Here is a 15,426-nt window from a genome sequence, read left to right on the forward strand (position 1 = left end):
CATAGGGTACAAACATATGAAGCAACATGTTGCTTATTTATAGTGTGGTAATAAAATAAAATGTTAATGTTAGTTATAAAAACTTAAATTTCTGCCATATTTTAAAATTTTAAAAATAATCATCAACAAATCGTCTATTTGACTTGAGAAGAATAAAAGCCCGTTTGAATATTTAATTCGATATCTTCATAGATTGCATTGCGAAACATCGGTCACAAAATAATAATAATAAAAATTATGAAAAAGCTAACTGTAGGGTCACAATGAATGGCAGATTCGTAAATTAGTGGAAAACAAAGGCGGTTGCTGCATGCTTACCAACAGTAAAATCCAAAAATTAATATTCTATTTATCTCTTGGCTCCATTTCTCTCTCTCTCTGTCTTCTTTCATTCAAAGTAGCTTAAAGTTGCAGTACAAACTCCCATCCCACCACCTCCTCACGAATCTCACCTTTTTCCCCTTTTATCTCTCCTAGGGTTTGCAACTTTGCATCAATCGCTCCATAACCTCCTTCTGTAATCGAATGTAGCTCACAAGGTTCATCATCCCGTTCGAATTTGTTCATATTACACACTTTTCTAGTGTTTGTAGGGCATTAGTTTTGTGTAATTCTGTGTTTTTAAGTTAGTTTTTGCTTTATATGTTGATTTTTGTAGTAGATTTGAAGTTTGTCGGTGCAGTGCAGTTGCTGTGTTTTGAGTTGTTGATTTGAAGTTGAAGAAGAATGACGTCACGAGGCGGTGCTGGTGGACCGTCGGATCAACCGACGCCGACACCGCAGCGGCGGATCATGCGGACGCAGACGGCGGGGAATCTCGGAGAGTCGATATTTGATAGTGAGGTGGTGCCGTCGTCGCTGGTGGAGATTGCTCCGATTCTGCGTGTGGCTAATGAAGTTGAGCCTAGTAACCCTAGGGTTGCTTATCTCTGTAAGTTTTTTATTTTTGTTTTTGGCGTAATTGTGTTAAATGAGTTAACAATGCTGTTAGTTTCTCTTTATTCTTTTTATATCATTAGGTTTTGTCTAGCTCTTGATGGTTCTATATCTGATTCAATGAGTTAGAAAAGTAGCTTATCGTGGCAAATTAAGTATTTATTCATGTGAATTTGGGCAATGTTCACCCACTAGGGATGAGATCTGTACCGGTACTGTACTGAAAAGACCTGAACTGAAACAAGTGTCGAGTGGAAGTATAAACTGAATACCATAACAATTTTGTCGGTTCGGTACTGGTATCATTGAATTATGGAAAAAAAACCGAAACCGAAAACATGAAAACGTACATGGGTACGAGTACCGACGGTGTTCGATTGGCGTTGGTTTGGTACGGGATCGGCATTCAGTAAAAAGTGCTCATCCCTACACTATACCGTTTTTGGACTATATTATCATTATTTCTATTTCAAAGTTCAATTAAGGCTAGTGTTAATGTGAATTCATCATTTATCAGTGAATGTGGTTGAAAGGCATTTCGATTGGCGTTGGTTTGGTACGGGATCGGCATTCAGTAAAAAGTTCTCATCCCTACACTATACCGTTTTTGGACTATATTATCATTATTTCTATTTTGAAGTTCAATTAAGGCTATTGTTAATGTGAATTCATCATTTATTAGTGAATGTGGTTGAAAGGCATTTCTGCTGTTTCCATGTAGATAGTTATTGTAGGTTTCTGCCAAAGTGCCAATCCATTCGACATGCATTATTTATCTCTGGTTTAAAGGAAAGTGCCGTGCATTATTTTATGGATCCAATTGATGCTGATTTTTGGTCAAGTTCTTAACAGTGGGACTGGTTTTTCCTCCAGGAGCTGTTTTCAACAGTTCAAGGGTTTTATAGGAAACATGTGTTGTAGAAAAATAGGACCATTGATTTTCAATCTAGTAAAAAAGATAATATCAAGTCGTCATTCCTGCTTATGTATATCTGTATATTACATTAGCACTACATAAGTGCATAGCTATTCAAAAGTGTTGAAATTAAATGATTTGAGATAAATACCTTCGCATATCAGTCGAATAAAGACGGTTGTATATCAGCCCAGTAATGTCCAGTAGCTGTTTTCTCACTCATTGTTACAGTGTTACAAAGAGAATGTTTTTTCTTTCTCAATTGATTATTTATCTTCTAAATATGCTGGTCATCGAACCTGCTAGCTATGTTGTCAAAAGCGCAAAAAGCGCGCGCCTAGGCGCCCGGGCGCAGCGAGGCGCACCTATAGCGCCTGGTGGTAGCCTAGGTGCAAAAATGGGTTTTTTTTGAAAAAAACGCTGCTGAGTCGCAAAAAGGCGTGGATAAGCAGGAAAACTGAAAAAAGAAAAAAACGAAACCGAGTGCGTGTAAAAACTGCCTCACACGGTCCCGGGTTTTCGGAGCTGCATTCGCCGCACACGCACGAGTTCAACCAAATTCCAGCTCAGAAACTCATTTTTGCACCCCCCCCCCCCCTCGCGCGGGTAGGACTTAAGGTAAAGGCTTTACCTTATAAACAACCACTCACTTTGTTCCCACACCAATGTGGGACAAAGTATGTACCACCTTTTGAGACTTTTATTCACACACCCAAAACTTACAACATATAAGTCCTAAACTTTTGCTACTAACTATTAGCTACATGATCTTAAATGGCATATATAATAGTTTTTTTAATTTTATATGTGGAATCTTATTTATTTTCAAAGCATAACATATTTTTTATATTTTTTTCTCTATGTGCGCTTTTCTTAAAAAAGCCCACGCTTTTTTTGCGCCTTGCGCCTAGGCTCCGGGCGAGGCCGAGGCGCCTCGCCTGCGCCTTGCGTCTTTGACAACATAGCCTGCTATTTGCCTATTTCCCTTAAAGCTGAGCTAATAGGTACGTTGGCAAGGATATACAGAGATTCTGTTGTATGAGAATCGAGGAGAGTTATACACCGCTATAATTTTAAATTCAAGTTGTCAAGGGTTTATAACTATTAATCAGGATAAAGTGAATACATGATGAATACATATAATAATACTATGCGAGATCACGAGCGTTGTGAAGTGGTTCCTGGCTTGGGTTGTCACTCATGGACTTTGTCCATTTGGGACACTGTTTATTACTTTGGTTATGTTATACATGGTTTGTTATCTTCTTTTTTCCAGGCGTGTCATTTCATATGCACAATGTTGCGCTTTTCATTTTTCTTGTTCTTGTTCTTTTTCTTTAATGATGGTTTTGCTGCAGGTCGGTTTTATGCATTTGAGAAAGCCCATAGACTGGACCCCACTTCTAGTGGACGTGGTGTTCGTCAGTTCAAAACTGCCCTTCTTCAGCGACTTGAAAGGGTAAGAACTAAGAACTCCCTCGGTTACTCTTCCTTCCTTTCACTTTGCATTCTATTTTCAATCAGTGAAGACTAATGTTTCATTTGAATCAGGAAAATGATCCAACCTTGATTGGGAGAATGAAAAAAAGCGATGCACGTGAAATGCAGAGCTTTTATCGACATTACTACTCAAAGTACATCCAAGCTTTGCAAAGTGCTGCTGACAAGGCAGACCGGTGAGTGTCTTAAGATGCGAAGTGGTTCTAACTGAATAACTTAAAACAGTGTCACTGGTTTCTGCACCTTGTTTTTTACTTCTCTTTTTCAGTATCTGACTTTTATATATGTTCAGCGCACAGCTTACCAAAGCATACCAAACTGCTAATGTTCTCTTTGAGGTTTTAAAGGCTGTTAATCAAACACAATCAGTGGAAGTTGACCGTGAGGTGGGTACAAAAGAATATTTCTTGCATAATTGTTTGGTTCTATTGTAAAAACTCTTGTGGCTATATTCTATTATAAACTTTTTTAAAATAACTGTCACACAGATTCTCGAAACACATGATAAAGTGGCACAGAAGACCGAGATTTATCTCCCATACAATATACTACCTCTTGACCCTGATAGTGCCAATCAGGCCATTATGAGATACCCAGAGGTATATTTGCATCTACCATTGTGTTTCTGTTCATATTTTATCATTTTAAATAGTTTTTGTAAAAAATCGCTGAACGGGTTTGCAGATTCAAGCTGCTGTTGTTTCCCTTCGTAACACGAGGGGTCTTCCATGGCCCAGGGAATACAAGAAGAAAAATGAGGAAGACATTCTGGATTGGCTTCAAGCTATGTTTGGGTTTCAGGTAACATATGTTGCTATGATGTATTTTAATGACGGTTATGTAAGTGTGACAACTTATTATGTTTCATGGGGTACATAGAAAGATTTGAATGATAACTCCTTCATGAACTTTATTGGAGCTATGTTTTCAGCATCATGACCCTACCTGAACTTTTAACTTGTAGAAAGATAATGTGGCAAATCAACGGGAACATTTGATTTTGTTGCTTGCAAATGTTCATATTCGGCAAATTCCAAAACCTGATCAGCAGCCCAAGGTCAGTCACATAAATTTACTGTGTAGTAAATTTCTGCAGTAGCTAAGATTTCACATTTTAGCCGTTGAGATCTGTTGTGAACACCTTAATGCTTTCTTCCTTCTGATGTTTTTTTTTGACTAGTTGGATGAACGTGCATTAAATGAAGTGATGAAGAAGCTTTTTAAGAACTACAAGAAATGGTGCAAGTACTTGGACAGAAAAAGTAGCCTTTGGTGAGGCTTCACTTGCAACCTTTTTTCAGAGTTAATAATCTGGATAATAGTGCAGAAACATACTAAAATGAAGTCCATTCTTTTATGAGGAAAAAAAAAGCAGACTCAATTTTTATACTAGGTGCCATTATGTTGTATTAATATAGTTTTCTCCTGTGCGGCTGTGCTATAATAGGTTGCCAACAATACAGCAAGAAGTTCAACAACGTAAATTATTATATATGGGGCTATATCTTCTCATATGGGGGGAGGCTGCAAATTTGAGATTTATGCCTGAGTGCCTCTGCTACATCTATCATCATGTATGTTTTCTTTATGCATATATCAACTCTATTTAGTTAGAGACTTGCATTTATTTTATGACTGTTTTATTTATTTTGTATTGATATGTAATAGCTGCCATTTGTTGTAGATGGCTTTCGAATTGTATGGTATGCTAGCTGGCAATGTAAGTCCAATGACCGGTGAGAATGTAAAACCAGCTTATGGAGGAGATGAGGAAGCATTTTTGACAAAAGTGGTTACTCCTATTTATGATGTGATAGCAAAGGTATCCAAGCATTCTATTTGCCTCACCTTGATTTGGAAGCTATATTTGTTTGCAATGCAAGTATTTCATATGCTCCCACTGTTCCATAGGAAGCGGCCTGGGGCAAAGTAGGGAAATCAAAACATTCGCAGTGGAGAAATTATGACGATCTAAATGAATATTTCTGGTATGTTTTTCTTGTGTGTGAGAATAGTAACATGTTTGTTTTAGGTAATATTGTTACTAAGCATACTTGAGCATTTTAGGTCTGTAGACTGTTTCCGGTTAGGTTGGCCAATGCGTGCTGATGCTGATTTCTTCTGTGAGCCTGAGAAATCACGCGAGCTTGAAAAAAATGGGGTAAGCTGCATTGATGTGTACTGTGTAGTCTACTTCATATTGATATTCACATAGGGCTGAACTCACGTGTTAAATTATATCATAAATTAGGATGGCAAACCAATTGGTATGCATCGACGGGCGGCTAAAGTTAATTTTGTGGAGATACGATCATATTGGCATGTTTTTAGAAGTTTTGACAGAATGTGGAGTTTCTTTATATTGTGCTTACAGGTAATATCTTATATTTGATAGTTGATACTGCTATAATTTATGTTCATACTAAAAATTATCATAACTGGTCGGTTTCTTTTTTATATTTATTTTTAGGCCATGATTATTGTTGCTTGGAATGGTGATGGAAACCCTACCTCAATCTTTGAATCAGATGTGTTTAAAAAAGTATTGAGTGTTTTTATAACTGCTTCAATATTGAAGCTTGGTCAAGGTATGTTGAGCACTAATAGTTTAATTTCTCTACATCTTATTATCACTTGCTTCAACTCAGGAAAAGAATACTAAACTATTTGTTTTGTAGCTGTTTTGGATGTGGTGCTAAATTGGAAAGCAAGACAATGCATGCCATTTTATGTCAAGCTAAGATACCTTTTGAAGGTTGTATCAGCTGCAGCTTGGGTTGTAATCTTACCAGTTACTTATGCTTATACATCAAAAGATCCTGGATTTGCTCAAACCCTTAAAGGTTGGTTCGGGAACATCCAAGGTCCCCCATCATTGTTCATTTTGGCGGTTGTTATCTACTTGTCACCAAACATGCTTGCTGCTGTGTTATTTCTGTTCCCCTTCGTACGACGCTACCTTGAGAGTTCAGACTACAGGATTGTAATGCTCATGATGTGGTGGTCTCAAGTATGTTTTTGACTTTTTCCCCATCTTTTTTGAGATTTACTACTCAATTATTGGTTAAGGAAATGCTAACTTCGATATATATGATGAAATATGTCAGCCTCGACTTTATGTTGGGAGGGGAATGCACGAAAGCACCTTTTCACTTTTCAAGTAAGATATTAAACATGAATTATATCTCCTAATTATTTGAGAGCCACTTTTACATATAGTATTGATTTATTATTTCAGGTACACAACCTTTTGGATTCTGCTCATCATAACAAAGCTCGCTTTCAGTTACTACTTAGAGGTTCTGTTCTCATCCCTACTTTAAGATCTGGTCTTGTGTGATTTCCTAATCATTGACGGTTGTAACTATCATTTCAGATAAAGCCACTTGTGGGTCCTACAAAAGCTATTATGAGTGTTCATATCAATGTTTACGCGTGGCATGAGTTCTTCCCTCAGGGTAACGATAATGACATAAAATGAAAAATTGCAATACTTTATGTTTGTTTTCTGAAATTAAATTATGATCTTTTGCAGCAAGGAATAATATTGGTGTGGTGGTCGCCCTCTGGGCTCCAATCATTCTTGTAAGAGAACAAATATTATCTTTAGCTGTATATTTTATTTGAATATATTTTCTGTCGTAGCTATTAACACCCGAATGTTTACAGGTGTATTTTATGGATACTCAAATCTGGTATGCTATTTTCTCTACAATATTTGGAGGTGTTTACGGGGCTTTCCGTCGTCTTGGAGAGGTTTGTGCTTTTTTTAAGTAAAAAAACTAAATCTCACTACTTTAAGTTATTATCTAAAAGTTATGCTTCTACAGATTCGAACTCTAGGAATGTTGCGGTCGCGTTTTGATGCTTTGCCTGGGGCATTTAATGGTTGCTTAATTCCACCTGAGAAAAGTGACCCAGTAAAAAAGAAAGGACTTAAAGCTACCTTGTCCCGTAATTATGATGCCGTAAGTTTATGACCTTTTAAGATGAATTTAGATGATATCTTCTTTAAAACCAAATAAACATATATAAAACCAAATGTTCCATTGATATCAAGGCAATGCTTCTTGTTATTGCTGTAGATCACGTCCCAGAAAGGGAAAGAAGCTGCAAGGTTCGCTCAGTTATGGAATAAAATTATCACAAGTTTCAGAGAGGAAGATCTTATTAATAATAGGTGATTAAATAGATTTGTTGGAGAATTGGATTGAATTTTATGTTTTTTTAGTTATAACTGATGAAAAGCTTTTTGTGGCTACAGGGAAATGAACCTCTTGCTTGTTCCATATTGGGCAGACCGAGAGTTGGACCTAATTCAGTGGCCTCCATTTCTTCTTGCTAGCATGGTATGTCTGTAGATTAGATACAAAAACAGTGAAAATTGGTACTTACAAAAGCTTTTGAAAATGCGTTTATTGTTTCCCTAATTATTGGATAGATCCCTATTGCATTGGATATGGCTAAAGACAGCAATGGAAAAGACCGTGAGCTAAAAAAACGAATTGAGAGTGACAGTTATATGTCTTGTGCTGTTCGTGAATGCTACGCTTCATTCCGTAACATTATTATGTATTTAGTTCGTGGCAGTCGTGAGCAGAAGTAAGTGTACATATTTATTACAACTATTTATCATGAAAATGGATTTCTGCAACTTTTTTTTTTAATTTCAGGGTTATCAACGATATATTTCTCGAAGTTGACAAGCATATTGCAGAGGGGGATCTAGTGAGAGAGTTCAATATGAGTGCTCTCCCTACCCTCTATGACCATGTTGTCAAGCTTATTAATTACTTGGTATGTGTTTTAGTAGCTCTTTGTAACAACTTTTTATAATCTTTACATAGCTTACAAAATGTTTGGTATTCGCAGTTAACAAATAAGCAGGAGGACAGGGATCAAGTTGTAATTCTTTTCCAGGATATGCATGAAGTTGTGACCAGAGACATAATGGAAGAATCAAAGTAAAACCTTTCCTGTATCTGCTTCTATAGTTGTATTTTACTTTCTGTAATTCTTACATTGTATTTTTTCTCTCCTTGTGTAGTATGGATGGGCAAGGATACGAGGTGGATGAACAATACCAGTTGTTTCAACCTGCAGGAGCAATCCTGTTCCCGACTCCAGAATCAGAAGCTTGGAAGGAAAAAGTAAGTTTTCCAAAAAATTACACACATGTTGAGGTCTTAGTATATTCTTCTCACATGGTGTTCTTTTGTAGATCAATAGGTTGTACTTACTGCTTACAGTTAAGGAATCTGCTATGGACGTGCCTTCAAACTTGGAAGCGAGAAGACGAATATCCTTCTTCTCCAATTCATTGTTTATGGATATGCCCTCAGCCCCTAAAGTTCGCAATATGCTTTCTTTCTCGTAAGTCTGTATGATTTATGCAACATATCCTCTAGACCATTCTGCACGAGTATAACATGAACAATGTGTTTTTTCATGTTTCTAAATCTGTGTATTTATATGGTACTATGGCAGTGTGCTCACCCCTTACTACAATGAGGAGGTTCTCTTTTCGTTGCATGATTTGGAAGTCCAAAACGAGGATGGAGTATCAATCCTCTTCTATTTGCAAAAGATTTTCCCAGGTTTGTCATATTCTGTCAGGTGCTTACATGGCACCGTTGTGTGTGTGTGTGTGTATCACATGCATGTATGTAATTGACCGGTGATGATCTATATAGATGAGTGGAACAACTTTCTTGAGAGAGTGGGTTGTCACAATGAAGATGACTTAAAAGGAATCGATGAGTTAGAAGATCAACTACGTCTTTGGGCTTCATATAGAGGACAGACCTTGACCAAAACTGGTACATGTTGACCTTTAGTTTACTCGCCTTTGACATTCTACCAATTTAGTTAAACTGATCCCATTTAATTTATGGCAGTTAGGGGGATGATGTATTATCGCAAAGCTTTGGAGCTTCAGGCTTTCCTTGATATGGCTAAAGATGATGGTATATAGCCGTTTTGTGATTATAAATGAAGTTTGACGTTGACAGAATTGTTAATTCTGTTATGGATTTTGGCCAGATTTGATGGAAGGGTATAAGGCGATCGAATTAAATGAGGATCAGATGAAGGGAGAACGGTCATTGTGGGCTCAGTGTCAAGCAGTGGCTGATATGAAGTTTACATACGTGGTCTCATGCCAACAGTATGGCATACAAAAGAGATCTGGTGATGCTCGTGCACAAAATGTTCTTAGACTAATGACAGAGTACCCGTCTCTACGTGTTGCTTACATTGACGAGGTTGAGGAACCTAGCAAAGACGCAACCAAAAAGATAAACCATAAAGTTTATTACTCTGCTCTTGTCAAAGCTATGCCAAACTCCAATGCTTCTGAGACAGGTCAAAACTTGGATCAGGTAAAAATTGGGATTTCATTATATAAAAAAAATATAATTCTTTTGAAGAAGTGGTTTGGTAACAATAGAGGTGATCTCAATGTGCAGGTGATTTATAAGATAAAATTGCCAGGGCCTGCAATATTAGGAGAAGGAAAGCCTGAGAATCAGAATCATGCAATCATTTTCACACGTGGAGAGGGCTTGCAGACTATAGACATGAATCAGGTATGTTGTCAAATATCTACTTCTATATCTATATACATTCCATAATTGCAATCAAACATCCAGGATAATTACATGGAAGAGGCGTTAAAAATGAGGAACTTGCTTCAAGAATTTCTTAAAAAACATGATGATGTGAGGTACCCGACGATATTGGGACTTAGGGAGCATATTTTCACTGGAAGGTGCGTCGAAAGTTGTTAAACATTCCCCCTTTGTTCATTAAGCTTATTGTTATCCTTTCTTGTTGCAGTGTTTCTTCTCTTGCATGGTTTATGTCTAATCAAGAAACAAGTTTTGTAACAATTGGTCAAAGATTGCTGGCCAACCCTTTGAAGTAAGATCTAAATCATATCCTGTTGGTCCTTTTCATACTTCTGTTGCAGACATGTTTATTAATTAAATAATTACTTGATTCCTCTAGGGTTCGTTTTCATTACGGTCATCCAGATGTTTTTGATAGGCTGTTTCACCTTACCAGAGGAGGTGTCAGCAAAGCCTCTAAGATTATAAATCTAAGCGAGGACATATTTGCTGGTAATTTTAAACTAAAATGTCTCTCGTGATTTGACTTTTGACCCACAGCTAACCATTTTCTTCCTGTGTACAGGTTTTAATTCTACCCTACGTGAAGGCAATGTGACACATCACGAATATATACAAGTTGGTAAAGGGAGGGATGTCGGCCTTAATCAAATATCTTTGTTTGAGGCTAAAATTGCCAATGGAAATGGGGAACAAACACTTAGCCGCGACGTATACAGGCTTGGACACCGTTTTGACTTCTTCAGGATGTTATCTTGTTACTTCACTACAATTGGTTTCTACTTTAGTACTCTGGTAAAATGCTCACTATAATTATTCTCTTCATGTTATTAGATGTCACAAAATAGCCCAGTTGGACTTCTGTATGGGTCGACCCGTTTATATATGTAAATGGGTCAATAGTGTCGCATCTAGGTAATGTAATTCCTTCATTGAGTTCTCAGTAATTACATTTCTTTTGCAGATCACTGTATGGACCGTGTACGTGTTTCTTTATGGGCGGCTTTATCTTGTACTTAGTGGACTTGAGGAGGGGCTTAGCACCCAACCTGCAATTCGTCACAATAAACCACTTCAAGTGGCTCTTGCTTCACAATCTTTTGTGCAAATTGGATTCTTAATGGCGTTACCTATGATGATGGAAATAGGTCTAGAACGAGGTTTCCGTACAGCATTAAGTGAATTCATTCTTATGCAACTACAACTCGCCCCTGTGTTTTTCACATTTTCACTTGGAACAAAGACTCACTACTATGGTAGAACATTGCTTCACGGAGGTGCAAAATACAGAGGAACGGGCCGTGGGTTTGTTGTGTTTCATGCAAAGTTTGCCGAAAACTATCGTCTTTACTCTCGTAGTCATTTCGTTAAGGGAATCGAGCTTATGATTTTGCTTCTTGTTTACCAAATATTTGGTCAAACATATAGAGGATCACTTGCATACCTTCTGATCACCATTTCGATATGGTTTATGGTTGGCACATGGTTGTTTGCTCCGTTCTTGTTCAATCCTTCGGGTTTCGAGTGGCAAAAGATCGTTGATGATTGGACTGATTGGAATAAGTGGATCAGTAATCAGGGTGGTATTGGGGTTCCTCCTGAGAAGAGTTGGGAATCATGGTGGGAGGAGGAACAAGAACACCTGCATTATTCTGGAAAGCGCGGTGTTATAGTAGAGATATTGTTAGCATTACGCTTTTTTATTTATCAGTATGGTCTTGTTTATCATCTAAGTATGACAAAGCATCAGAAAAGCGTCTTGGTATGTGTTTTCGTCAGCTCTTCTGTATACTCTGTTTCATGACTTCAAAGAAATGTCGCTAAATGGTTTTTCGTTGTATGACAGGTTTATGGCATATCATGGGTCGTCATCTTTGCCATTTTGTTGGTGGTCAAGGTGAGGACCGGCTTCACCTAAATAAAATTTTAGTATTGTTTTTTTTTTTTTTCTGAAATTTGATATTGGTGCTAAGATGATACGTATCCTAAAAGTTAAGTGTTAAGACTAGAAATGAGATTTTAGTTGTTTAAATCTTGCAGGCTATATCGTTTGGGCGGATGAAATTCAGTGCAAAATTTCAGCTTGTTTTCCGGCTGATTAAAGGAGCAATCTTCATCATGTTTGTCTCTATTCTTGTGATCCTGATTGCACTCCCCCACATGACACTACAAGACATCATTGTGTGCATTCTCGCTTTTATGCCAACTGGATGGGGTTTGCTACTGGTCAGTGCAACATTCTTTCTTCTCGGTTCTCATACACTATATAAACTCAGAAAAGAAGATGAAACTGAGACTTACACATGTACATATTTTTTTTTTTCAGATTGCACAGGCATGCAAACCGGTAGTGAAGACAGCTGGATTCTGGGGATCGGTGAAAACACTTGCACGTGGGTATGAGATAGTGATGGGTCTACTTCTGTTCACACCAGTTGCGTTTCTTGCATGGTTTCCTTTTGTTTCAGAATTCCAAACACGTATGCTCTTCAACCAAGCTTTCAGTAGAGGTTTGCAAATATCTCGTATTCTTGGGGGGCATAGGAAAGATCGATCTGCCAGGAACAAAGAGTAATTTAAAGACGATATGTAGTAACATCAACTTGTTTCAAGGCCTGTATTTTTGGGTAGCTAGCTGGTTTTCTTTAGTTGTGTATTAAGCTGCGAACACTTGCAGTGATCTCGTGGACAGACAACTCGGCAGTCAGTGATGACTGCTGATGTTCAACTTAATTTAGAAATTTAACTTGCAAGTTTTGCCTATTTTGATGCTTATACGTGCGCTTGAAAACTTGCTAAAATAGTAAAATCAAATCTGTGAAGTCGGACATACCATTGCAAGAAGTTAGACGAATCATTACATACGAAACTCATTACAATAACAGATCAAACATGCAAAGTTGGGTACACTGTTGGATTATGTAAAGACACCCACTGTATTAAATCTCCATTACAAGAGTGAATCGAACTTCACATATTTAACTTACCAAACAATCTAACACCAACAACATTTGTTCAATGAAATCATTAACTTAGTTTTAATTCTTAAAAAAAGGATCTTTTGATGCTCCATCTACATATGTTGGGTGCCATATCACAGTTCTATAGAAGCACTTTGACATTTTAACATTCTCGGTGCCCATAATCCGAGTCATCATCAGATAAGATGTACACACATTGTTCTTGAAAATCAATCTGCTGCAACACCTGATCTGGCAAAAACATGTACCAAATCGTTTTAACAGTTTAGTATTTGGCCTTCCTTTTCCTGTTGCCCCTGTTGCTAGGTAACGAGGCTGCTGCTGAATGCCTAGGATTCGTAATCTCCCGAGGTATAGCAGCCCCAGATGATTTCAAAATTCCAATCAACTCCGGAAACAAATTCCTGTTCTCCTCGTTAACAAATAGAATCGAACTACCCTCAACTCCCATTCTAGACGCTCTACCAATCTGGTGAACATATTCCTTAATGGAATTTGGCATGTCAAACACGATAACTTGTCTTACAAGCAAAAGATCAATCCCTCGACCTAATATCCCGGTTGCCACAACCACTGGAATCTCACCTAGCATAAACAAATTTAAAGCTTCCCTCCTTTCTTTCATGCTCTTTTCACCATGAATGGCCAATGATTTTAACCCAGTAGTTAAAGTTATAGCCTCAGAAAGTAGATCCGCCCCGAGTCTTGACCCAACAAACACTATGGCAGGCGGCTTAAAATGCTGTCTGCTAGTCAATATATCAAAAAGCTTTTTCTTTTTTCGGGTCGACTCGACCCATATGACCACCTGCTTCACAGCCTGGTTCGGTTTATTTATCTTTCCAACGGTGATGATGTTGACATCTTTTGCTAACGAACTTGCCATCTTTTCAACTTCAACTGGAACCGTTGCAGAGTACAACAAAACTTGAGGTTGAGATAAAGCCCTGTAAATCTGCATAACCTGTTCACGAAAGCCCTTTTGGAGCATGCAGTCCACTTCATCTATCACCAACACCGAGATACTGTCTAATTCAATCTCGTATTTGGTTAAAAGATCAATAAGCCTGCCAGGCGTACCGACAATCATTTCTATTCCAGTCTGTACACGATGGATCTGTTTCGGCATTGCATCACCACCAACCACTAATGCTGTTTTAAACGGCAAACCCTTTCCGAGAACCTTAGCTTGTTCTTCAACTTGTATGCAAAGTTCCCTCGTTGGCGTTAACACCATCACCAACGGCTTTTTCAAGTTTGTAACCGCAACCGCCTCTTTCCTAAAATTTGCACAATAAGAAACTATGGGAATCAAATACGACGCTGTTTTTCCCGAACCAGTCTCCGCTGAAACAAGCAGGCTTTGACCCTTCAAAGCAGCAGGAATCGCCTGCATTTGAACCGGCGTCGGGATTTCATACCCTGCAGACTCTATGTTCTGCAGGAGCTTATGTGGAAGATCGCAATGAGCGAAAGATAAAACCGGAGGTGGAACAGGCGGAACACCATTACCCCTTACAACAATCTCAAACTTAGCCCTGATCGCTTCTGTTTGGTTCGTGGTTAATGACCGAGTCTCTGATTTGGCAATACCATCTTGAACATAAACGCATTCATCGGTGGCGGGTAATCTTACTAGATGCGGTGGGAGTTCAGTTGGCAACTTGGGTTGTTTAATTCTAAGCAAGAGTTTCTGCTTACATTCAAGGCTGCAAATATCATCATCGGTCTCATCGCATATATATTCACCGAACCGGCCACACTCTATGCATATAGGTTCTCCAGGTAAAGCTTCTCTTTGTTGAACACAGTATTTTTTCACATCATCTGAATTAAAAACATTGATTAATTTTCAGCCTTAAAATTTGATATTTAATTTTACAGTAAACATTACAATTATAAGATGTCTGTTGACATTGTGACAGAATCATATTTAAATTGATTGATAAAAGCATATACCTGAAGTTTCAACAGAATCTGGTGGTGTTCGATCCTCGTTTGCATTCTCCATTACGATATTTTTGAAGCAATTACTGGGAGAAATTGTGATTGTTAGGGATAATTCAGTTGTAAACGTAGTAGATCCAAACCTGTAAGTTAGTAAGCACCAAATAACTGAGATTCTCGAGCGAGTATAGATGAATATTTGCCAAGTATGCAAATTAAATGAGAAGGAAAATCGAAAGGAAGAAGTAAGAACCCTAGAAAGAAAAATTGATGTTGATTAGGAATAAAATCAGGGTGCGATTTTTAGGTTTTGCAAATAACATGATGAAAGAAAGTTGATTATTTAAAGGTTTAAGTTTAGAAACTTAGGTGTTAAATCCATAATTAACCTGAACCCGAACTATCTGAGTTTTATATGGTCGATTATCGGTTTACTTTTCCCCCACCCGAACCTGAACTACCTGACCCGAAAACTATGAAACCCGATAAAAACCGTAAGTCACAACTAGTGGTGGCA

At 37.9% G+C, this 15,426-nt stretch overlaps 2 protein-coding genes across 5 annotated transcripts; one reads left to right on the forward strand and one right to left on the reverse strand.

Moving 5' to 3' along the window:
* The first annotated feature begins 377 nt into the window (after positions 1–377).
* LOC110904356 (callose synthase 3) lies at positions 378–12,756 on the forward strand. 4 transcript variants are annotated; one of them, XM_022150204.2, is made up of 42 exons: positions 378–539; positions 659–931; positions 3,211–3,311; positions 3,404–3,528; positions 3,645–3,738; positions 3,841–3,951; positions 4,037–4,153; positions 4,317–4,409; positions 4,533–4,624; positions 4,800–4,926; positions 5,037–5,174; positions 5,264–5,340; positions 5,420–5,513; positions 5,604–5,726; positions 5,823–5,940; positions 6,031–6,362; positions 6,460–6,512; positions 6,591–6,651; positions 6,729–6,810; positions 6,888–6,937; positions 7,022–7,108; positions 7,183–7,320; positions 7,438–7,532; positions 7,617–7,701; positions 7,794–7,954; positions 8,026–8,149; positions 8,225–8,316; positions 8,400–8,502; positions 8,574–8,725; positions 8,840–8,949; positions 9,046–9,171; positions 9,250–9,318; positions 9,395–9,732; positions 9,820–9,939; positions 10,003–10,121; positions 10,190–10,273; positions 10,361–10,473; positions 10,547–10,776; positions 10,946–11,743; positions 11,828–11,878; positions 12,022–12,207; positions 12,308–12,756. In XM_022150204.2, exons 2-42 carry the CDS (start codon positions 727–729, stop codon positions 12,554–12,556), a joined length of 5,823 nt encoding a protein of 1,940 aa, XP_022005896.1. In that variant the 5' UTR covers positions 378–539; positions 659–726; the 3' UTR covers positions 12,557–12,756. The 4 variants fall into 4 exon arrangements, with proteins under 4 accessions (XP_022005896.1, XP_022005893.1, XP_022005894.1 ...); XM_022150201.2 differs by having other exon boundaries at positions 662–931; XM_022150202.2 differs by having other exon boundaries at positions 683–931.
* A 64-nt stretch (positions 12,757–12,820) lies between these two features.
* Positions 12,821–15,231, reverse strand: LOC110904358 (DEAD-box ATP-dependent RNA helicase 41). The gene is made up of 2 exons (XM_022150205.2): positions 14,922–15,231; positions 12,821–14,789 (listed from the first exon to the last, which is right to left on the reverse strand). The coding sequence occupies exons 1-2, from the start codon at positions 14,971–14,973 to the stop codon at positions 13,228–13,230; spliced, it is 1,614 nt and encodes a 537-aa protein (XP_022005897.1). The 5' UTR covers positions 14,974–15,231; the 3' UTR covers positions 12,821–13,227.
* Between the last annotated feature and the right edge of the window lie 195 nt (positions 15,232–15,426).

The sequence above is a fragment of the Helianthus annuus genome, chromosome 14 (genome assembly GCF_002127325.2).
Source record: "Helianthus annuus cultivar XRQ/B chromosome 14, HanXRQr2.0-SUNRISE, whole genome shotgun sequence".
NCBI lineage: Eukaryota > Viridiplantae > Streptophyta > Magnoliopsida > Asterales > Asteraceae > Helianthus > Helianthus annuus.

Coding starts and splice junctions, on each gene's coding strand:
- LOC110904356 (XM_022150204.2), top strand. CDS start 727: ATGACGTCACGAGGCGGTGCTGGTGGACCGTCGGATCAACCGACGCCG. Junction 8,503..8,573: donor CAGAAGCTTGGAAGGAAAAA/GTAAGTTTTCCA, acceptor GTTCTTTTGTAG/ATCAATAGGTTGTACTTACT. Junction 8,726..8,839: donor CGCAATATGCTTTCTTTCTC/GTAAGTCTGTAT, acceptor GTACTATGGCAG/TGTGCTCACCCCTTACTACA.
- LOC110904358 (XM_022150205.2), bottom strand. CDS start 14,973: ATGGAGAATGCAAACGAGGATCGAACACCACCAGATTCTGTTGAAACT. Junction 14,790..14,921: donor AGATTCTGTTGAAACTTCAG/GTATATGCTTTT, acceptor TTTTTAATTCAG/ATGATGTGAAAAAATACTGT.